At 35.0% G+C, this 24,199-nt stretch overlaps 1 protein-coding gene across 2 annotated transcripts in view; it reads left to right on the top strand.

Annotated features, from left to right (window-relative positions):
• The window catches only part of Ttc7 (tetratricopeptide repeat domain 7), a 371,341-nt gene that overhangs the window by 76,668 nt on the left and 270,474 nt on the right, over positions 1 to 24,199 (top strand). For both annotated transcript variants that reach the window (XM_090400945.1, XM_090400946.1), the window contains exons 3-4: positions 5,460 to 5,628; positions 12,129 to 12,414. In XM_090400945.1, the coding sequence (XP_090257071.1) occupies positions 5,460 to 5,628; positions 12,129 to 12,414 (455 nt within the window). The remainder of the gene's footprint in view (positions 1 to 5,459; positions 5,629 to 12,128; positions 12,415 to 24,199) is intronic.

Raw genomic sequence — 24,199 nt, 5'->3', positions numbered from 1 at the left:
TTTGGCTGGCCTTCACCACTCACCATTGCCAAAGTTGGGAGCATTGCCACAGCACCCAACCTGAAGAGGAGATGATATTTGTAATATGAACTAGTATTTATTTGTTTGCATTTTTTTCCTGGGACTATTACTGTTCAATCTTTATCTTAATGATATTGTTACAGGACTACAGGGAGATCTTCAGTTGTTTGCAGATGATGTGAAGCTTGGGAAGGTTATTAGTAATAGTGCTGATGTTTTGGCTCTTCAAGAGGATATGAATAATATGGAAGGGTCGGCAAATAAATGAGGATGTCATTTTAATGCAACTAAATGTAAGGTTTTAAAATTTGGGATCCAGAGATGCGATGCTTCTTACTCACTTAGTTGGAGTTATATTGGAAGAAGTGAGAAAGCAAGAAATCTTGGTGTGATTTTCGATAGGGATTCGAAGTTCCTAGGAGATATTGCAAAGGTTGTTGAAGACATCTCAGAGAACTGCTGTGATGTTGAGGAGGACATTGACCATGAGATATAAAAGTGTGATGGCCCCATAAAGCTTTGATCAGACCACATCTGGATTTCTGTGTGCAGATTTGATCACTGGGATGTGAAGAGGATGAAGCAACCTTGTAGAGGGTGCAGAGATAGATAACAAAAATGATATCAAGACTGTACAATGTTAATTTATGAGGATAGACTGAGGGTATGCAGATTGAAGAGCTTAGCGATAGAAGACAAAGGTGTGTGGGGGGGGGAATATGATCACAACATTTAAGCTATTGAAGGGTTATTATTATGTTAACACTGAGGAGATTTTTCATATGGTAGAATGAGAGGAAAGAGCAAAGACAAGGGGCCAACCCTGGAAACTGCAGAAGGGAGTGGTAAGTAAAAGGGTAAGAAGTAAGTTTATTGCATGGAGAGGCGGCAGAAGTATGGAATGCATTGCTTGAAAGGATGTTGGTGAAGACTGGATGCATTTAAGGAGTGGTATGATAGACTTAGTGTTGACCTCCCATGATGAGCCTTGACTCCATGAAGATTAGGAAAATAATAAAATAGTGAATATTATTGACATTAAGGGCCGTTTCAACATAGTTGATAAAGGAAAACTTGTTCTAGACTTAAAACAGTGGAATAGAAAATGATTCTAGAGAAAAGGACAGATCTAATGATAGTGGTTAGTATCTTCTTGATTTCTCATGACAGAAACTAGTCATTTAGTACCACCATGTGTTCTCTCTCTCTCACACACACACACACAAATATGTATAAATTCACACACAAATATACAGAGGGAGAGAGAGAGAAAACACGCACGCACGCACGCAAAACAAGCTTTCTTTCTAAAAAATGAAGGGAATGATGCTGAAATATAAATTATTATTAATGAAAAAGTGATGAGTTTGCAAACAAAAATTACAACCCTGCTTATGGAGTCCTGAAGTGACTTGAAAAATTCCATGTCTAGTCTCTAGAGCAAGGTTTCTTTCTGGACAGTTCTAATGCTGCTATGCTATAGACCAGCAATTTTCAACCAGTGTGCCTCAAGATTTTGATATAAAGGAATAAAAATTGATGAAAAAGAAGTTTTTTTGTGCATTTTAACTACAAAGTATATGAGGAGTCATGAGGTTTATACTGCATTGAACAGAATTGTTGAGTGAATAAAATTTATGATTATATTGGTATAATATAGACTTAAACTAAACATATTTGGTCGTTTTATAGCCTACCAGTTTCGCCAGCAAACTGTCTGGCTTTTTCAAGGCATTTACGGAAAGACATGAAAACTAGTAAATGCAAATTGAAAGGAACATAAAAATTGTTGTAAACCAACTAGTACCTAAGGTTACACGTTCGCGTGACAGAGAGGACTTATTGTTCTTATTCATTATCATGCATGCGTGTTTGTTGTAAACGTGTAATGTGATTACTGGCTAGCTGTAGTTCAGATTGATTTAGAGAGAGGATCAGGTTTTTCCATGAACTGTTTAGGATTGCACCCTGATTTCTGTTGAGGTTTCTGCCGGTTATTAATACTATTGTGGCTTCCTTGAATAAACGATGTCTGTAGTCGTCATCCAGATATGGCATGGAGCTGTTTTGCCACTCAATCGTGTGGTTAGACGTACAGAAATGATGTGCTAAGCCGGAAGAGATACTTCTGTTGTGGTTTACATCACCAACATGTTCCTTTTGTGTGATTTCTAAACTCCGTGAAGTTTGTCCGATGTAGGCAAGACCACAAGAGTAAGGAATGTACTATACTCCTGGATATTTGTAGAATGGCAACTTATCTTTTGGGGATCCTAAAACTTGTCTGATGCTGGTAGTTGGTTTGAAGACCACTCTGATGTTGTAGGCTCTTAGTATTCTGGCTATTTGATAAGAAATTGACTTGATGAAAGGGATCACTACAGTAGAAATGTGCTGGGAGCGCGATTCTTCTTGTCTGGGGATTGTCACCATATAGATATTTTTTGATGATGTTTGGAGGATATCCATTTTGTGATAATGTGTTGGCTATTAGTAAGAGTTCAGTGTGTGTATCCTCCTCTTCATTATACTTCAAACCATCACAAGACACACAAACTGAGCATTATCCACATGTTGAAATATAGGGCCAGAAAGTTTATATCAGAAGAGGAGGATACACAGACTGAACTCTCACTAATAGCCAATGCATTATCACAAAATGGATATCCTCAAAACATCATCAAAAAATATCTATACCATGATACCCCCCAGACAAGAAGAATCACACTCCCAGCACATTTCTACTGTAGTGATCCCTTTCATCAAGTCAATTTCTTATCAAATAGCCAGAATACTAAGAGCCTACAACATCAGAGCGGTCTTCAAACCAACCACCAGCATCTGACAAGTTTTAGGATCCCCAAAAGATAAGGTGCCATTCTACAAATATCCAGGAGTATATTACATTCCTTACTCTTGTGGTCTTGCCTACATCGGACAAACTTCACGGAGTTTAGAAATCAGACAAAAAGAACATGTTGGTGATGTAAACCACAACAGAAGTATCTCTTCTGGCTTAGCACATCATTTCTGTACGTCTAACCATACGATAGAGTGTCAAAACAGCTCCATGCCATATCTGGATGACGACTACAGACATCGTTTATTCAAGGAAGCTACAATAATATTAATAACCGGCAGAAACCTCAACAGAAATCAGGGTGCAATCCTAAACAGTTCGTGGAAAAACCTGATCCTCTCTCTAAATCAATCTGAACTACAGCCAGCCAGTAATCACGTTACACGTTTACAACAAACACGCATGTGTGATAATGAATAAGAACAATAAGTCCTCTCTGTCACGTGAATGTGTAACCTTAGGTACTAGTTGGTTTACAACGTTTTTTTATGTTCCTTTCAATTTGCATTTACTAGTTTTTATGTCTTTCCGTAAATGCCTTGAAAAAGCCAGACAGTTTGCCGGCGAAACTGGTAGGCTATAATGTAAGTTTGTTTGTAAATGGTCAGTATTAAATAAGTTTGTATTTTAACTTTTATAATATAGATTTATTATACCTGTTATTATAGATATGCATCATTGTATGTATTTACAGGTTCCTCCAGTTGTGAGACAATTATAGCATACACTGGCTTACACTGTAGCTTCGGCACCATATAAAGACAAGACAGGTTTAATCCATGAACAACTGAAATCTTTGAGCATTTTTTTCTTGCTGACACAGTTGAATCTGTTTCATTGTTGAAAATTTATTTATCACTAGGTTAGACTATAATAGATTTAGTTTAATCCTTTATCCCAGTGAGAGCAAACAAAGTTTGCGCCTGAAAATATCTTCAGGACTAAATATAGTGTTGTACTATCTTATCCAGTAAGTAGTGCAACACCAAGGCAACTCGTGGCAAAGGTGGAGCAAGCTACCAGGCACTTCTAACCCAGTATCTCCCATAATGCAAAACACATTTCCTATGTGGATATGTATACTGTTATGCATTAAATGGCCAATCCCTTTAATGCATAACAGTATACATATCCACATAGGAAATGTGTTTTGCATTATGGGAGATACTGGGTTAGAAGTGCCTGGTAGCTTGCTCCACCTTTGCCACGAGTTGCCTTGGTGTTGCACTACTTACTGGATAAGATAGTACAACACTATATTTAGTCCTGAAGATATTTTCAGGCGCAAACTTTGTTTGCTCTCACTGGGATAAAGGATTAAACTAAATCTATTATGTTTCATTGTGTTTCAGTGGTGTTGAATTTTTGTGAAAATTATGAGTTTTCTGCTGTCTACAGTCTGACCTTGCACAAGGGACATAATGAAACAGTAACTTAGTGATGGGAAGGAAGAGTAGAAATCGAGGTTTTCCTATTTGGCATCACTTTAGTGTCATGTCTAAAGGCTGAGGGCAATGCAGCCTGTAGAAAATAAACTTGGATGAGATATGGCCTGAGTTATAAGAGCGCTCATCTATGCCATATTTGTAAATTGAACTGGCACTGAGAAATGCTAAAAGGAGCATTTGGAGAATGGTGAGGATTATCTGTCAGATAGGTGAAAGATTTGTTTCAGATCATTGCTGATGGCAAATATTTCAGCATTTCTTCAGCATGATTGGGGTAATTGGAAAAGAGAAGCCAATCTATTCACCTGTTTGATTTTCTACAATCTAATTATCCAATCTTCATAAATAAAAATAGAAATTCAGAGGTCAGAGCTATCAGAATTTTGAGAATAATAGATTGCAGCAGAAAGGGACAAGGATATTTTGATCCAGAGAAGGTCAGAGGGAGAGAAGATTCAAGAAGACATTCCATGACTGTACAAGCACTGTCTTTGGGTTTGAAGGAATCATGCAGAGTGTAGTTTGGGTGGTTGAAGTAGATGATGGTTGTTGTTGCTGCTACCAATAGAGAAGTTATGTTAGAAATAGAGGGGGGGGTCTGGATTCCTGTAAGCACTGAGACACATGATTTGTACATATTGCATATGTTCAACATGTGCATATTAGAGTAGATGCATTTAAAGACGAACATCTGATATTATACTTAAGTGAAGATAATTGCCTGATATCCTTTTTCTAGTTATAGATTTTTATGTTTTTTAGAAATTAGAACAGAAATAAAATTAACAAATTCAGTAGGAAGCTGTTATGCTTGTGCATCTGGTAAAGAATTACATATAGTTTGTAGCTTTATTTGAATGCATTCATGCTTATGACTTTGATGTCAACATGATTTATATTAAACAACACTTTGGCTCTATCAGTTGATGCTTTTTATTGATGACCTGATAACAATTGTTAGTTGGCCCTGTTTGGCTAATAGACCATAGTGAACATTGCAGTGGCTTGCTAGCTAGCTGTAATTGATTAAAAATTTCAGTTTGCATTTACTTATCTTACATACATTGCATATAAAACAAAATTACTTTAGAGTTTAATATCTGAAAATATAAAATATTTTCTTTGTATAGCTTGGAGTTCTTAGAGATGGACATCTTTTATTGGCTAAACTCCTTTATGCTCAAGGATTTTATGAAGAATCACTTTCACACATTAATAAAGCAGGACTTGATAGCCTTACTGAAAAACAGCTGACAAATCGTATCATGAAAGTAGTGGCTGAATCATTTGCTGTGAAAGGTAATATTACCTTCTAAATGTAGTTATTTGAAAAAAAAAAGTTAATTTAGAAAAGCTCATTTGGAAGTATGTTTTTACAGATTGCTTCTGAATTATGTTAAAATTGTTTCAGTGCAGTGTAGCCTTTATCATCCTGTGGAATTCCACTGCCAGTGGCTTCTCCCAGTTTCTTCACACTTCTCTCTCTCGTGAACCACTCTCATCCATTTGTTTCCTGTTATTCCTGTGATTTTATCTTTCTGTCTCGTTTTATGGCTTCTTCTTGATCTCTTGCTCTTTCTGGGAATCCAAACTGTAATAAGGGCTGTCCATCTATCATCTTTCATCCTAGCTTCATGGCCAGCCTAGTTCTTCCACTTTAACTGTTTGGTTTTTTGAATAAGATTGACAGTTTTTGTGATGTATCAGCAAATCAAAGATTGTTTAGTTTCTTTCCTAAAGTAAGTGATATCTTTGTTGATTCAGTGAAGTTTTCTAAACACAGGCTGTAAAAAGTCTAAGGGCTATTGGGGCAGCACCTTTGTTAATTGGGAAGTACCCTGCACTTTCTTTCTTTCTGTGCAAACAGCTGCCTAACTTTTGCTGTAAATATCTTGAATTAGTTTGATATTATTACCCAAGATCCCATGGAGTCAGAGACTCATCTAGGAGGTCCTTTTATCAAACACATAGCTCATAATACCGTGCCTTAAACATACTCAAATTCTTTGCAGACACCACACTCTCAGGCAAGACATTCCAATCATTCACAACTCTGCATGAAAAAAACCTGCTTCTCACTCCCCTACTCACACCCTCCAGGGATGACCTCTGGTTTTCCCTCTGATCTCCTACTATTTTCTATAGAACCTCTCCAGCATTGATCCTATAACAGCCCCTTAATAACTTGTAGGTCTCTATCATATCTCCCCTCCTCCTGTCCACCAGACTGCAAGTTGCATCTTCTCAATCTTTCCTCATACTTGACATTCCAGAGGTTAGAACTATCTTAGTCAGTCGCCTCTGGATCCTTCTGAAAACCAGGTGACCAAATCTGGACACAATAGTCCATGTGTGGCCTAATCAAAGCCTTATACAATGGAACAAGAATCTCCCTACTTCTACAAGTCAGTATCCTCTGCATCATTCCCAGAAGCTGTGTGTTGTCTTCACAATTTTGGCTATATGTCCCCTAAATTTCAGATCCTTATCCACTAGCATTTATACCTTGTTCCACTAGAACATTTAAAAGAGCAGTGTGAGCTATGATGTCATTATTATATTCGTTATTTTTTTTGATAATTTGATTTATTGTATGTTGGTAATCTGTTGTAGAAAAGTTTCTTCTTGCTTACTCATATGATTGATTTGCTTCTAGTTAGCTAATGATTCTGTTTTGGATTACTCTGATGAACAACTTATAGCTATGGGAAATATGACTGATTGGTCTATAATTGTTTTTCTGATTTACAATAATTCTTGTATAATAGGATTATCTTTGATTTTAGCCACTGGTCTATAATGTATTCACTGATAACATTATTTTAGAGTTTCACTAGAATAGGTAATAATTCTTCTAATCCAGATTTTAACAGTTCAGCATTTATCTCGCCTTTTGCTAAGAGTTTTTCCATATTTCATCTTGCATATGGTATTCTCATTTTTTTCTCTGCTGTTGATCTCAGAGATAATGTCTGTATTATCCAATCATCAGGTTTGCAATGGTACAAGGAGATTAGTTGGAGTTACTGTTAGATTAATTTTGTAGGTGTTTTATATTTTTTTAGCTGTTTTAGTTTATTTATTTATTTATTTATTTTTTTAGCCATAATTTTTATTAATACATAAGAATTTATTTTTCAGGTAGCTTTTCAGGTAATTATAATAATATTAATAATGAACATCATGGATTTCTTGTTATTAGTATCATCTTGCCTTATTCCTGTGTATACCAATTATAATATTAATTAAATGTATTTCAATTGCATGTTGGCTTTACTAAAATTTTTCAAAGTATTTCAGAATAAGAGTCTGAATTGCCCAAAAATGGCACTAAATTATAACATATATTTTTTCTATATTATTTTGATGATGAAAAATTTGGTGTTGCACTACTTACTGGATAAGATAGTACAACACTATATTTAGTCCTGAAGATATTTTCAGGCGCAAACTTTGTTTGCTCTCACTGGGATAAAGGATTAAACTAAATCTATTATTATTATGTTCTATATTATTTTATTTATTTTAATCATTCACCATTGCTTTTTGGGATCTAATTAGCATAAGTCAAGAAAAACTGGCATGTGATGTGATCAGAATTTAGTCAGAACATATGTAGTAAAAGTGACAAATGAGAAATTTTTTAAATACTTGTGAAGAACATTGGACTTCCGGATGATGAAATTAACCCCTCTCTCTATGTTACTACTAGATTTTGGAATAACTGATGGAAAACGGAAGTAAATGTGTTCCTTACATAGGAGAGGAATACTTATCATGAAGAAATTTTATTGTTAGGTAGCTTTAAAAATGCAGTTGAAATTAGTGCTGCATGGAAATAATGTGGGGATATCTAATCATATTTATGAAATTTTGTTCTTGTTGTTTCATGGCTAATGCCTCCTCCCTCCCCTCCCACTCCCAGGAAAAATGAGTTCTGGGTATAACCATTTATTCTTGATAATAACATTATCATTCTTGGCAATGTGATTTTATTGTATGCATTGCAAGTTTACCAATGTGATTAAATATAATTGTCTTTTTATCTTTGTTGGTTTTTGAATGATAATGTGTAAGCACCTGTTAGATTTACCCTCTTATTTTTGTTATGATGGAATAACTGTATGAATACTGTAGTTATTTTGGGACTCAGTGTCGTTTTTAAATTCAACTTTTGTTGTCAAAATATTAAACACAGTAAATTTTATGTTTGTAGTGTATAAGCCAAAAATGAGATGTGCTGTAAAACTTTCTATGCACTGTAGATTTTTACAAAAGTACCACAACTTGATTTTAATGTTGCATATATTGTGATCTCACAAAAGCAACAGAAATATCACCAGTTGAGAATTCAACTTTTGAACAATTTCAAACTTTTTTTTATGTGTCTCCCACCTACAAAAGGTTCTAAATCTATATAGTACATTAGTGCTGGGTGGACTAAGGACTTTTTTTTATTATTTTTTTTTTACTTTATTATTTATTTGTTTATTTTTTATATTATCTGAAAAGCTCTCTCTGCTGACCAAACATGGAAGTCTGCTTCCATGTTTGGTCAGCAGACTTTTGGTCAGCATTCTTTTCAGTCTGCTTCAGGTCTCTAGTAAACAGTGAGAGAGATGATCTGCTGCATGATGATAAAATTCATCTTCCACTTAAAGGTAATCAGACAGCCATACCAACATAGGGTTGTATACAGAGGTGTAGTCGGGCCAGGGCGATGCCCTGGTACTTTTTTAAAACTATTAAAATTTTTAAATTCATTATAATAAATTATAAGAATTATAATAATGAGACTTTAATGCATTTCCAGCTTTCGGTCAAAAAAATAGCAGCTTGCCGCTCTTGTCATTTTTGTTTTAGAAAACAAGGCAATCTCTCTGTCATATGGCCATCGCAATAATAATAATAATAATAATAATGCCGCACTTTGTGCTCTGGATTTTTGTTTCCAAGGTAGAGCCCTGGCACTATTTCTTTTAGGACTACACCCCTGGTTGTATAGGATATTGTGATAGTACTATGCAGATAGTAGTATTGCCCATTAAATAACAAGACAAAATTCACATAAAAATAAAGAGTAGCTACAGGAAGAATAATAATTTCTGTATTTTCAATATAATCTTCCCATAACTCAAGAAAATGTTTGTCATTCGTATATGTATGACTTCCATCATACATATATGACTTTTTGAAACACCACTGGTAGGTATCAAAGTCTAGCATTGAGCATGGTAGTCACACTCTTCTGAATGACATCTACTGAGTCATACTGTTGTCCTTTGAATTTCATTTTTTATTTCAGAAACAAAAAAAAAGTCTTCTGGTGCTAAATATGGCTGGTGTCTGAGCACTGTGATGCGTTTGGAAATGAGAAGCTGTTTTATGTTTAATACATAATGTGCAAGCACATTATCATACAGCAACATTCAGCTGTTTGTTCAGTACTGTCATCTGGGTACTGTCTACATTTTCATTGGTTCAAACTGAGAGGCTTTCTTGGTAATGGATTGTAATCTGTTGAATCCCTACCATCTCAAATTTTGCAAACACTCAAACTCATAATGTGATAAACATTCATTCCTGTACACTGCTTAAAGATCATTAAATGTTTCTGAAGCTCATATCCTCAGTTTAAAATAAAATTCTGTCACTGCTGTTAGTTCCATTTTTGAATTAACACGAGGCACTAACACTGTCTCATTCAAACAGCACGTATGCAAGAATGAATGAAGTTATTGCATTTCACATGTGCTCATCGGAAAGGTCATCATTATTCTATCAGTGGTCCTAACAGACGCTTAAGTGCTCACTACCTTTCCAAGTATACTTGAATGTCGCAACTGTAACTCGAGGATGAGGTGGTTAGCCCTATGCCTCCCAGTGTGTCCTATGCCTGTAAATGCACGTGTTCACGGGGCCGATTTGCTTGTTCTGGGGAACGAAAATCCGAGTTTCCAGGTGAAAAAATCCTCTACTTCTTATGAGAAGAGGATTTTTTGAGAATTAGAAGAATCAGATATCCTAGATGTCTGCAGTAGTTACTTTGAAAGACTGTTAAATGAAACAAGCAAGCAGTGACAAAATTTTCAAGAGGAATGCAAACAGGAGTACATATCAATACTTGAGGTAGAAAAATCAAACACTTGAAAGGTGGAAGAACAGCAGGAGTATATGATATTCAGCCAGAAATGCTTAAATATGGAGGTATAAAAGTTTTTCAGTGGCTACCCTACATAAATTGGAGGATTGAATTCCTGATGATTGGAGTAGAACTCTCATAGTTCCCATTTATAAAAAAGTGAATAAAGCTGAATGTTGAGAATTAGAGGAATTTCTCTATTAAGTCATGCAGATAAATCTTATCTGGATTTTAATCCAAATAACTTGAGTGTTTTAAAAAGCTTTTCTCTTATGAGAGAAAAGTTTTCAAAACACTACAATTATATGGGGTAAATGGAACATTATACAGAGCAATACATAATCTATATTTAAGTTATAAGTCAGCAGTTAGAATTGAAGGAAATATAGGAAGATGGTTTGATGTAAAATCAGGGGTAAGACAAGGCATATCTTCACCTTTATTCATCATCTATATGGATAACATTATGAAAGAAAGTGGCATTAAACCTGATATTAGAATTGGAGATTCAGTACAAGTCTTCAGAATTCTGTAACTAAATTGAATAGCAGATGTAATAAATTTGACATGAAAATTAGCACTACAAAGACCCAAACTATGAATATAGGTAGGAACATAGAAAACTATAGCTGTATTCTGAATGGTGAGCCTATAGAACCAGTAAAACATTTCTCCTATTTAGAGAGTTTTTACTGAAGATGGCAAGTTAAATCTGGAAATAGACTACAACAGAATAAGCAAAACAAAGGTATGGTCGGGAGCAAGTTGAATAGATTTATATGGAATAAGAGAAAAATTGGCCAAAACATTCAACTAGCAGTATACACGACAGTGTTCAAACAAGTTTTAAGTTATGCATCCAAGAGTTGATGTAGAAATAAAGCACTTGATCAAAGACTAGAGACCACAGATATGAGGGTTCTGAGAAAGACAAGGGAATTAACAAATAGTATCAATGGCAGAATCATATTAAAAATGAAGATATTAGAAAGGAACTTGACATTGTTAGCATTCAAGAATGTGTGAACAGAGCCAATCTTAGGTGGTGGGTGAGGAAAGATTAGCAAAGCAGGTGTTTGATGTCAAGATTGCAGAAAAGAGACCCAGAGGAAGATGAAGGTCTAGGTGGACTGATTCAGTCAGAAATACATTAGAGGCATGAAATGTTAGGTGTAATAATGTTGGATAATGGACTAATTTCAAATAAAATTGTTGATAGTAGATTTAATGGTAATGTAAACTTAATCATGCAGTGTTGTCATAGTAGCCTGAATGAATATCCCTTGAGGGTATATAACAGGAAATTGATAATGATGAATTTTATGACATGTCATAAGAATTAAGAATTATTATTGGTTTTTATTAGTGAATTATCATCATTTATTATTAGAAATCATTCAAAATTATTACTGAGTTACCATATAATTTATTATTAGGGAATTATTAAGAATTACTGCTGTTACTATTATTATTAGTATGATCAGTTATTATTAGTATGATATTCTTCCTTTGAAAAGGCAATAAATAAATAAATAAATAAAATAACAAAATTTATCTTAAGTGGTATCACACATAATATTAACTACATATGGTTAATATTCCAGCTTTATTTATATAATTTTATTAAAGTTCCTTTACATTTTCTGGTTTGATATAGGATTATGTCTAGAAAATGTGCCCTGTCAATCAACTAGCAAATTTAAAGCAGCAGAAAGAGAGGAACAGATTATTACATGTTTTGTGAAAGCAGGTGATTTGGCTCTTCGTTATCTTCAAGAAATGGAGCGTACACAAGGTCAGAGTGGAGGTACTCTACCTCAATTAACATCTGGTTCTAACCTGCCAGGATCAGGTTCACCATTACCTCCTAATACTGAATATCGTATTGGTCCAGTATTGGAAACAGCACTCCAGAGAGCCCCAATATTGTATATTAAGAATCAGTAAGATCTCGTTTAATTATTATGAAAATACTGTTGAAAATACTGTACTCGTCTGGTAATGCATAGTTCATAAAAAGTTAGTTTTCTATGCAAGTAGAGTGTAGTAAATTTCATTTCATCCTTATTAATAATATATAGTAATTTTTTTTTTTTTATTTCCTTAGAACCTTGTGTTACGTCACCACTTTCGTGGTTTTGTTTTAATTTATACTTGTTTTTCCTCATTTAGATCTAATTTGCTTTTACCCTAATTACTCTCAAAATCTAGACCTAAATTTTGCCTTCAGTACACGATATTAAAAAACTATCCATATATCTGACCGATTTCCAGATTAATCACGTGTATCAATTACTGAGACAAAGGGTTTATCCTTTGTTAGGGACAAAATCCTTTGTGATTACTGTCTGAGATTGTCTCACGATCAGATACTGGCAAATTTATTTGTTACGCTGCACCAGCCAATATCTTTAGGTTAGAAGGAATTCTTAACCAGGGAACCCCTCTCAGATAACATACAGAGGTGAAGAATCTAACACTTATTCTTAGTACTGAAATTCTCAATAACAACTATGCTTAATATCTTTTGCAATCGTGGCTCTTAAACATCTATTCTACTCCGCTTAGGTTCTGATTTTATGAGTGGTAATTTGAATTCATTCTCAGGCTAATGTCAGCCTCAAAATATAAAGCACATTTATTGAGATCTTAAAGTTATACATTTACATTCATGCATTCAGTCAATTTCATGTCATTCTAAAGTAAAGAACTAGTTAAACCAACTAAAACACAACTGGATACAATCATTAGCTCCTTCTATAAGATTAAGCATTAAACTACACAATATACAAGTCTTAAATTTCATCCATTCAATTCTCTTCTAAATTACTTTAGTTATTCACATAAAATACCTGTCGCAAATCATCTGTAAACTTTCTCTAACAAAATGCTCAGTGGAGTTAAGCCATTGCTATCATCGATAATTACCTAAGAGTTCTATACTACATTGTCCTTGCTCACTAACTATATAACATTTCTTCACTCTAAGTGGGAAAGGAATAACAAAATTCTGTATGCTACCAGCTCTTGGGAAGATTTAACCGATCTGTCACTTAATTCACATTTTCATCTTACACAGCTCGATCCTTCTTCCTTGAATTGGGGTCAGAACATCTCCGCTTGGCCTTTATCCACATGGTTACTCATAGAAGTCATCCTACTTGGCTTTACCGAACATCTGGCGATGTGCCCACATCTATCTGGTTCTGATGCCGCTAGTCTTCGTCAGAGCTACCGGTCAGGAATTCTGTCCCAAGGAGATAGCTAGTCAGGGCGCTGGAACTGCAGGTGCCGACATCTAACATCTCAGGACAATCCCAAATCCATCAGAATGTGAGAGAGAGAGAGAGAGGCCCAATGTCCAACCATGTAAAACACCCGGAAAGGGTCAGGAGAACAAGAAAAAAAAGCCTCTAATGAGGGAAGCAAACCTCTTTTATTCTGTACTCTTGGCGCCCTCTTTACTGCCGCGTTCTTCTGCACGGCACTCGTCTCCTTTTCCTGTGAGATGATCTAGTATACTGCATCTCCTTGTGTGGCATCTTCACCGGAAAACGAACTAGCACTGCTTTCTGTGTAAATGCTTATGCCTCAAGCCAAACGTTCACCCGAATGGTCCGCCCACGAAATTTGGACTTTTGTTTACACTTTGATAAACATTTCATTTCACATAGAATACCCTTTTATAGTTACTTTTTACAAACTGCACATTTTTACTTAGATTTGAATAAACAAGTTTTGTTTTATAATTCTACTTTTAAAGGTATTTATAGCCCTATTTACAATCTTTTTGATAGCTTAAGTACAAGTTTCTCCTTGCTGATATGTTAGACTTGTTAAATCTTGAATGAATTAATTTTTTTTATAAATTCTCCCATTCAAGATCTAACACTTGCAACAGTATAGCAAAGTAGTACTAGGTTCTGATGAAAAGCTTTGCTTTACAGACTTCTACATAAATATTTAGTAACATTTATCTTCTTTATAAATCTGATCCAGACATGAAATGCCATAAGACCTTTAGCACATTAGTGCTGTGTGTGGGCAAGAGGAACAGAAGAGAGGCAGAGTCTGTTCACATTTTGTTTGAACAACTGAGGGTTGTAAACTGCTCCAAAGGACAGAAGTGGATGGAATGAAAGAGGAGGCAGTGAAGTTGGTTTGGTGAATTTCAAGATGGACTGTAAAAGGGTGTTGGCTAGAATGGCTCTTTTTTTTAATGATTTTGGAGGAGAGTAGAGGAATAATAGTGGTCAGTTCAGCAGAGCTCTATCCATGAAAGTATCTGTACAGGAGGCTCTGAACATCTGTGAGAGAGGAATAAATTAAGTAGCCTCTTCTGGATAGAATTGTGCAATATTAGAGAGGATTTTTGTGCACCACCCCAAATATGGGAGCAATATTCAATGACTGGGTGGATTTGGACTTTGTATAGAGTTAGCAGCTCAGAAGGTGTGAAGTAGTGTCTTGTGCAAAAAAAAGTACACCAAGTTTTTTGGCAGCTACAGAAGCTATAGCTGAAATATGGTTGTGCCAGGAAAGATCAGAGGTGCAGGTTAGTCCAAGAAGAGAAATCTGATCGTGTTTGGTTATCTCAGTATTACTGAAGGTAAAGGAGAGGGATACGAGCTCTTTCTTGCGAGAGATCAGACATAACTGAGTTTTGGTGGCATTGAAGTTTACATGGTTGTCCTTGTCCCACTGGGATATAGCTAGGAGATCTGAGTTCAGGTCCCTGGTCATGTAAATCTTGAGGATTCTAGTACTTGAGCACTACAAGGTTTATCGAATGTAAAGGAGGAATGAAGTGTATTCTCATCAGTAAAGTTATGGATACGATTTGAAGTCTGTGAGAGCAGGTCATTTATATACAGGGGGAAGAGAGTGGGTGAAAGAACAGAAGCCTGGGTTATTGCATTGGTTGGGAAATCTGAGGAGAGTAAACCATCCACCATGACATGTAGGGAGCAACTAGTGAGAAAGTTGATGATCCAGTTGCAGAGTGAGGAAGGCGGACCATAGGATAGCAGTTTGGTGAGTAGGACCAGTGCCAAACCCAATCAAATGCCTTTGAAATGGCAATCATGCGAGTTTCTCCAAATTTCTCCGTGACCTGTGTCCAGAGATGGTGAAAGCAAGATCAGCTGTAGATTGCTAATGGTGGAATCCATGCTGTCAGTCACTGATTAGTCGATGTGTCTCTAGGTGGTTTAAGAGTTTGTTGTTGATGATGACTTTTTCCACAACTTTTCAGAGAACAGAAGTGAGAGCAATTGGATGGCATTTCCAGTTTTACAGCTTTAAAGCATTGGCACACTTTTTTGAGGCTTAGATGATGGCTGAAAATTTAGAGTGGAATAAGGGATGAAAGCCTTCATTCCGGTGAGAATGATTTCTGTTATTCGATCTGAGCAGGTGTTTGAATCAGAAGAACTGAAGCAGTAGTCAGACCACGGGAAGGAGGAACAGAAGTCAAGGAGGTTCTCCAAATTGGCACTCTTGTAGTGCCAAAGGACACAAAACTCTCACTTATAATGAATACTGTGTGTATTTAATGAAAAAACTGCAGATTTTTATGTTTTAAAATACATATTTTCATTGGCTGCCACACACACAAGTAATATAAGCAATATTAATTAACTGCTGGATGAAGACTTTTCCAAGACGACTACAAGACTTTTTTTTTTTTTTTTAGATGTGTTTATGTTGTTTCTTCTCAAGTTAGGGAATGTGTTGGACATGTGTCTTGTGGAGATTATTTACAAGAAACCAAGCAAGAATACAATTATTATCATCATCATGATTAAATTCAACTTAAATTAAGCAGCGATCTCTTTTCAATTTTAAATAATTATTTTTCACTGTTCTTGTATTGATATATTATGGTTCTTCCCTTTGAACCAGTTTGTTCATTTCAAGGATTTAGCTGATTTGCTTAAAAGCTCTTACAATTCCTTACAAGAGAGGACTTTTGAATCTTTTCTGAATTTTAGATTGATTTTAATTAAAATAATTATAATTACTTATATTACAAATTGAATGATATCTGGGATAATTTCAGGCTTTCCAATGGAAATAATGTCTCTTGAATTTTCAGGATATCTTGGATGTTTCTTTTGTAAATACCAAGATAGCCCTCAAATCATTGATTAATTGTTGGATCTGGAGTGATGTATAAGTGCATTTTCACTTATACATCACTCCATTTTCTATCCTTTTCTATCATTTCTATCCTTTTGGATAGAAATACAACATTGTAAAATGGGTATACATTATCTGCAATGTAGTTTAAAAAGTGGTATTATTGGTGAGAATCTATGTATGTGAATATTCTCTGTGCTGTTATTAGCCAATACAGAGGAGATAGTAAATAAAGAATCCATATCTTCATTATAACTAAATACTTAAGGAATCGATAGTGTACACTAGAAATATAAATTAAATCAACTTTAATATATACTTTCCGATATTTGCAACGTCACATTGCCATCTTCATGGGAACTTAAGATAAAGATACGTGTACGCAAGTACTACATAACAGCAAATGAGAAACAAAGCGAGGAAGCTACCATTTTCCTAAAGTCCTGATGGTGCCCCCTGGCAGGCTATATTAGATGTTCTTGGCCTTTGGGCTGAAGTTCTTCTGATATATGTTTCCCAAATTTGGGGTAGTCTCATGCATCCAAATTTATTGAGGTTTGGCATGTTCCTAAGGGCTGAGGCTGATTCGAATCTAGTGGGAATCCCAAAGAGAGAATAAATATTTCGGCCTGAATGAATGAAAAGACTGCTAACTAATTTTGAATTGATCCTACTATTTCACATAGACTTATCTAAGGATAGAGTGGCGCAGTATAATAGAAATTTCTCTACCCTTAGATCAGTGATCAATTTACAATTAGTTTTCCTTTATTTTGTCGTGACGTTGTTCTCTTGATGTTCGAATCCGCCATCTTGTTAAAAGTCACTTTCATAAAATAAAGGAAAACTAATTGTAAATTGATCACTGATCTAAGGGTAGAGAAATTTCTATTATACTGTGCCACTCTATCCTTCGATAAGTCTATGGGAAATAGTAGGATCAATTCAAAATTAGTTAGCAGTCTTTTCATTCATTCAGGCCGAAGTATTTATTTTCTCTCTTTGGGATTCCCGCTAGATTCGAATTTTTGTGAACGGTGCAGTAAAAAGAATTTCAGGCAAATACAACAGTTAGGTTAACAAATAAAGCATTTAATATAGATCATATAACACTTACATAAATTTTACTTCTAATTTTAAACAATAGAAATAAGTCAAACATTAAGTCAAGTCAATTACATTAGCACAATCTTCCAAGTCTTCACATACACCTTCTTAGCTTCTGGGTTATAAAGTTTTTACACTTAAATGAATATAATAGAACATCCAATCTAATTAGTTTTCACACATTTTTCAGTCATGCTATAAGTTCAAAATATTACAGGATCTAATAGCTGAAAATATCTTTCAAACAATTCCTATCTCCAACTCTCAATCACGAAGGGTTTCCACAGTTAAAGTTAATAATTCACTATGATAGACCTTACCGGAAATGGTTCCTAGAACATCTATTATGTTGTGAGCAAACTTCTGGAATTTACTTATCACACTTAAAGAATAAAAACACATCTACAAAACTTATTCGCAGTTATACTTAAAGCACTATCAATTACGCTTCAGAATTCTTGACATCAATTAGGGCACTTCAACTATCCTTATTACCACTCATAAATTAATTAAAACACTGTGAGGTTCTCTTTAGGGCTAATCAGAAATAAGCTGCAATATTAGATCAGCTGGGTTTATTCAGAATTCTTCCTTGAATGTTCAGCTTTTTATTTTATCCGATTGTAGCTTTAATTTTCCTTCTATTGTTACTGCTGATTTCAATTTCAGCTAACTATAAAACTCGTTATGTTCTTGCTCACTTATAAAAATTATCCACTTAACTCCTACCCTTAAGAACCTTTTATTTACTTTTACTTCTTTATTTTATCACCCTGCTTTCTTTCACTTCCAAGTTTCCGTCCCAACTCCCTACTTTTTATATATATTTTTTTTATTCTCTCTTTAGCCCACGCTCTGTTCCACTCGCGCTCGTTTATTTCACGCGTCTCCATGACAACAGGCAAACATAAACATTCTCGCCAATGTTAGACAAGGCTATACTACTACATTGAGTCATTACATACCGTTAAGCTTTATACACAAATAGGAATAATTAGAATATTTGCTTTTCAATAAATGCGTAGTTAATATTGCAAACACAAGTTTTTATAATATTGACATAACAATAAATAAAATAGCTTAATAATATTTAATACAGAATCTATTTACCATTAACACATTTCTTTGATTAAATAATTAAATATTTGATATAATTAAGGTAGTTATATGATATCAAATTATAATTTACGTTATTTACATTAAATAATATTTACAAACACAGCCTTTGTGATGGAAAATCATGTTGGATTCTGAATCAAATAACATTTATTCTATTTTCTACATAATTAGAATCCAACACCATGAATAGTCTTTCATATTTGAACTTGCTGTGGTATATTACTGTGGCTTTCTTCCACCTTATTCTGTGGTGAGTATCTAGAGCATGGTCTGCAAGCCCAGAGTGGCTGTACTGGTGAAATCGGATGTAGTCCTTGTGTTCTGAGATTCGGATAGTTGCTGTCCTGCCTGTTTGGCCAAAGTAGGACAATTTACAGCTGCAAGGGACCTGGTATACACCAGGTAGGTCTAGGGGAAGTAGTTGGTCTTTAGTGGAGCAAATAAGGGATGCCAATTTTCTATATAGTCTGTAACAAGAGGTCAAGTCATGTTTTTTAGGATTTGTTGATTTTTTCCGAGGTGCCTTGGATGTAGGGAATGATGATGGATTTAGAGTAATCTTTTTTGGGAAGGGGGTAAGTGGGTTGTGGATAACTGGTTTTAGTATTTTTTTGGGGGGGGGAGGGTAGCCATTGGCTGAGAAAGTGTTAAGGATGTGATTTAGTTCAGTAGTTAGGGCTTGGTCATTTGAACAGATTAGTTTTGCCCTGTTGAATAGTGTCTTAATAACTCCATATTGTTGTAAGGGAGGGGGATTGTTGGTCAATGTATCTGCCTGTGTGGGTGGGTTTTCTATAAACTGAGAAAGCCAAGGTTCCATCAGGTTGGGAGGTGACTAGTGTGTCTAGGAAGGGAGGCTATTTGTTTTTCTCTTTTTCCAGGGTGAACTTGATTCTAAGTAGTTGGCCAAGGGTGAGGAAAGTGGTGAACCCATGGCCGTCCCCTCTATCTGTTTGTAGAATTTTTCCTGCCAAACGAAATAGCCTAAGTTCATTATGAACTGAAATAGGGCTGAGATATCGGGTGGAAATTTAGCTTGGATTAGCTCAAAGGTTTCTTTGAGGGGGACATTTGTGAATAAGGAGGAGACGTCAAAACTGACCATTATGTCAATTTTGTTGGAGTGTAAGGGAAAGTGGTGAACCATGGGTTCACCACTTTCCCCACCCTTGGCCAACTTCTTAATGGAGACTTTTGAAGAGAAAGCCTTAAACTCTCATCATCATCATCATCATACGTATCAAGGATTTAGGCCTAGTATGGCCTGTTCCGGCCTTAGAAGTCATCGTTGAATCGTTTAAGAGGACGTCCTGGTTTTCTTTTTCCTAATGGCTTGTACTTTAAGGCTTGTTTTGGTAATCTTTCTGTTTTCATTCTTTGAACGTGTTCCATCCATCTATGTTTATATTTTTTAATTTTTTCAATTACTGGTTCTTGGTTTAATTCTTTCATAATATCTTCGTTTCTTTTGTGATCAAATAGGGTATACTTTGCAGTTTTTCTCATAAACTTCATTTCTGCTGTTGTTAATCTTTGTTTGTCTTTTTGTTTTATTGTCCAGATTTCGCTTCCATACATTAAGACCGGTAGGGCTAATGTATTGTATACTTTTAGCCTGGTTTGTTTTTGAACTAGGTTTGGTTTAAATATAGAGTTAATTACTCCTGTTATTTTTAAATATTTTGCAATTTTTATGTTTATATCTTTTTTATTTTCATAAGTGATCATACATCCTAGGTAGTTAAATGAATTCACCTGTTCTAAGATCTTGTTATCTAATACTATTTTAGTTCTTGCTGGATCTTGTCCTTTAAAGGCCATAGTTTTTGATTTTTCTGTTGATATTATCGTACCATAATCTTTGGATATCTCATTTAGATTTAAAATAGCTTTCTGTAAGTTATCTTCAGAATTTGTAATTATTATTTGGTCGTCTGCAAAGAGGAGAGTGTTTAAGTTAACTGTAGGTGAAAGTTTAATTCCTTGATGTAAATTTTTACTCCATTTTATTATTATTTCATTTAAGTAGATATTAAAAAGAGTTGCTGAGAGGGGACATCCCTGTCGGACCCCTTGGTTTATCTCTCTTGTATATGATAGCTCATGATTTAATCTTATTTGTATTTGATTATTTTCATATATATTTGTGACAGCTTTTAGGATATTATTTGGTATTTGTCTTTCTTTTAATATGTTAAATAATATGTTTCTTTTAACTTTGTCAAATGCTTTTTCAAAGTCAATAAATGCAATATGTGTTTCTAAATTATATTCTCTTCTTTTCTCTATTATTAATTTTAGGCAGAAGGCTGGGTCTATACATGATCGTCCTTTTCTAAATCCATTTTGTACCTCTAGAATAAAGTTTTCAGAATATTTCATTAGTTTGTTATTTAAGATTCTGCTGTATATTTTGTAACATGAATTTAGTATACTGATACCTCTATAGTTTTTAGGGTCATCTCTATTACCTTTCTTAAAGATAGGAATCACAATTGCTTTTTTCCATTCTATTGTGCTTGGATTAGCTCAAAGGTTTCTTTGAGGGGGACATTTGTGAATAAGGAGGAGACGTCAAAACTGACCATTATGTCAGTTTTGTTGGAGTGTAAGGGAAAGTGGTGAACCATGGGTTCACCACTTTCCCCACCCTTGGCCAACTTCTTAATGGAGACTTTTGAAGAGAAAGCCTTAAACTCTGCCCCACAAAAACCTACTATATGGCTTCGCTACGTTGATGATGTGTTCACTATTTGCCCACATGGCCCAGATACACTCCTCTCCTTCTTAACACACTTAAACAACCAACCAGTTGCTGCCCGTGAAGTTTTAAGTGGGGGTGCTGCTTATACAAAATTTAAAAAAAATCATTCTTTTTTTCCTAATTGGTAACCATTTTATTAATAAATAAATCTGTAGATTTATTTATTAATAAATTGGTTACTGATTAGGACAAAAATAATTTTTTAAAAATTATTTTGTATATGCAGCACTTAAAAGCACCCTCACTTAAAACTTCATGGGCCACCACTGCAACCAACACCCTAGAATCAAGTTCACCCTGGAAAAAGAGAAAAACAATAGCTTCCCCTTCCTAGACAGACTAGTCACCTGCCAACCTGATGGAACCTTGGTTTTCTCAGTTTATAGAAAACCCACCCACACAGGCAGTTACATTGACCAACAACCCCCCCCCCCTCCCACAACAATATGGAGTTATTAAGACACTATTCAACAGGGCAAAACTAATCTGTTCAAATGACCAAGCCCTAACTACTGAACTAAATCACATCCTTAACACTTTCTCAGCCAATGGCTACCCTCCCCCCCAAAAAATACTAAAACCAGTTATCCACAACCCACTTCCCCCCTTCCCAAAAAAGATTACTCTAAATCCATCATCATTCCCTACATCCAAGGCACCTCGGAAAAAATCAACAAATCCTAAAAAACATGACTTGACCTCTTGTTACAGACTATATAGAAAATTGGCATCCCTTATCCACTCCACTAAAGACCAACCACTTCCCCTAGACCTACCTGGTGTATACCAGGTCCCTTCAGCTGTAAATTGTCCTACTTTGGCCAAACAGGCAGGACAGCAAATATCTGAATCTCAGAACACAAGGACTACATCCGATTTCATCAATACAGCCACTCTGGGCTTGCAGACCATGCTCTGGATACTCGCCACAGAATAAGGTGGAAGAAAGCCACAGTAATACACCGCAGCAAGTTCAAATATGAAAGACTATTCATGGAATCAGCCTCAGCCCTTAGGAACATGCCAAACCTCAACAAATTCGGATGCATGAGAATGCCCCAAATTTGGGAAACATATATCAGAAGAACTTCAGCCCAAAGGCCAAGAACACCTAATATAGCCCGCCAGGGGGCACCATCAGGACTTTAGGAAAACTGTAAGCTTTCTTGCTTTGTTTCTCATTTGCTGTTATGTAGTACTTGCGTGCACGTGTCTTTATCTTAAGTTCCCATGAAGATGGCAATGTGATTGCCGAAATATCGGAAAGTATATATTAAAGTTGATTTAATTTATATTTCTAGTGTATGCTGTCAATTCCTTAAGTATTTAGTTATCATGTTTAATCAGTGTATAAGCCTTTCTATAAGAATTACATATCTTCATTAATATGTTGGATACTATGTTAACCTGCTCTGTTTGTATAAAAAAGTGTATATGTAGATCTATCTGACAATGGCACTATTACCTAGTTCACTAGCATGCTGTTGGTACCATTGGAGTTTTTTTTTTCTTATTTTTATCTAAACAAGTTGCTTGAATCAATTATTAGTTATTTAATCTTTGTAAATCGTGATATGTGTATTTGCTTTTATGTAGTTAAGAGTCTCCTAATTGAAGATGTCAGTCAACTTTTTTTTTAACAATGGAGAGGAATGGCAATTCAACTTAAGACTTTTCTTTAAAACTCAGTAATCCATCTTTTATAGTATAATTATTAAAAGAACACGTAAGACCACAGTAATAACTTTTAATTAATAACGGTACAGATATTTCATACTGAAACTAATAGTACATCTTCAGTGTCAAACAAACAGTTATAGTAATGGAATACAAGTAACGAACATTCGGTGTATCACCTATTAAAATACAATTGTTGCCGCGTGCTAGGAAATGATAAAAATAATAATTAATCTTTAAGATAATTGGTTTTTTATTGATTACATAAAATAAAAGTCTCCCAGATCTTCGAGAGAGAGACAATCATTTCGATTTGAATTCGGTCAGTGTAAAATAGCTTCACAACTGTCTTTAAAAAGGCGTTCATATTTGAACCTGCATCTATGGAGAAGAATAGCTTTATCCCACTGGATATTATGAGTAGTGTTAATACTGTGTTGTGCTAGACCAGATTTCTGAAGTTTGTAGTTTGTTGTATTCAACATAATATTGATGTTCCTTAATTCTTTTTTCCACAGAACGGCCACTTTGTCCAAAATAAGAAACATCGCATTCACATGATATTTGTACTTCTTCGACTTCTTCTGGTACCTTATCTATAAGCTTCTTTCGAAAGCCCACATTTACTGGCAGATACATTCATAAAAAGTCTGCTCACCACATATCTCAAAAATTTGGTATTCTTAAATCTCTAATTAATAGAGCACACAAAGTTTGCTCTTCTCCAGTAATCTTACAACAAGAACTTTCCATCATTAAAAAGTTGATGGAGTCAAATAATTACAATCCCAATCAGATAATTGAATCTTATGATCCAATACCTAAGGTTTCTTCAACAGTCTGCAGAGTTCCAATCCCTTACATTCCAGGAATCTCAGAACTTATAGGTAGAATTTTGAAAAAGTACCAATTGATTCCCA

Source organism: Typopeltis vanoorti, chromosome 11, assembly GCF_054136105.1.
Source record: "Typopeltis vanoorti isolate ZY-2024b chromosome 11, IOZ_Tvanoo_1.0, whole genome shotgun sequence".
Classification (NCBI taxonomy): Eukaryota; Metazoa; Arthropoda; class Arachnida; order Uropygi; family Thelyphonidae; genus Typopeltis; species Typopeltis vanoorti.
Note: the sequence above shows the minus strand (reverse complement) of the source record. Positions and strands in the feature narration are given on the sequence as shown.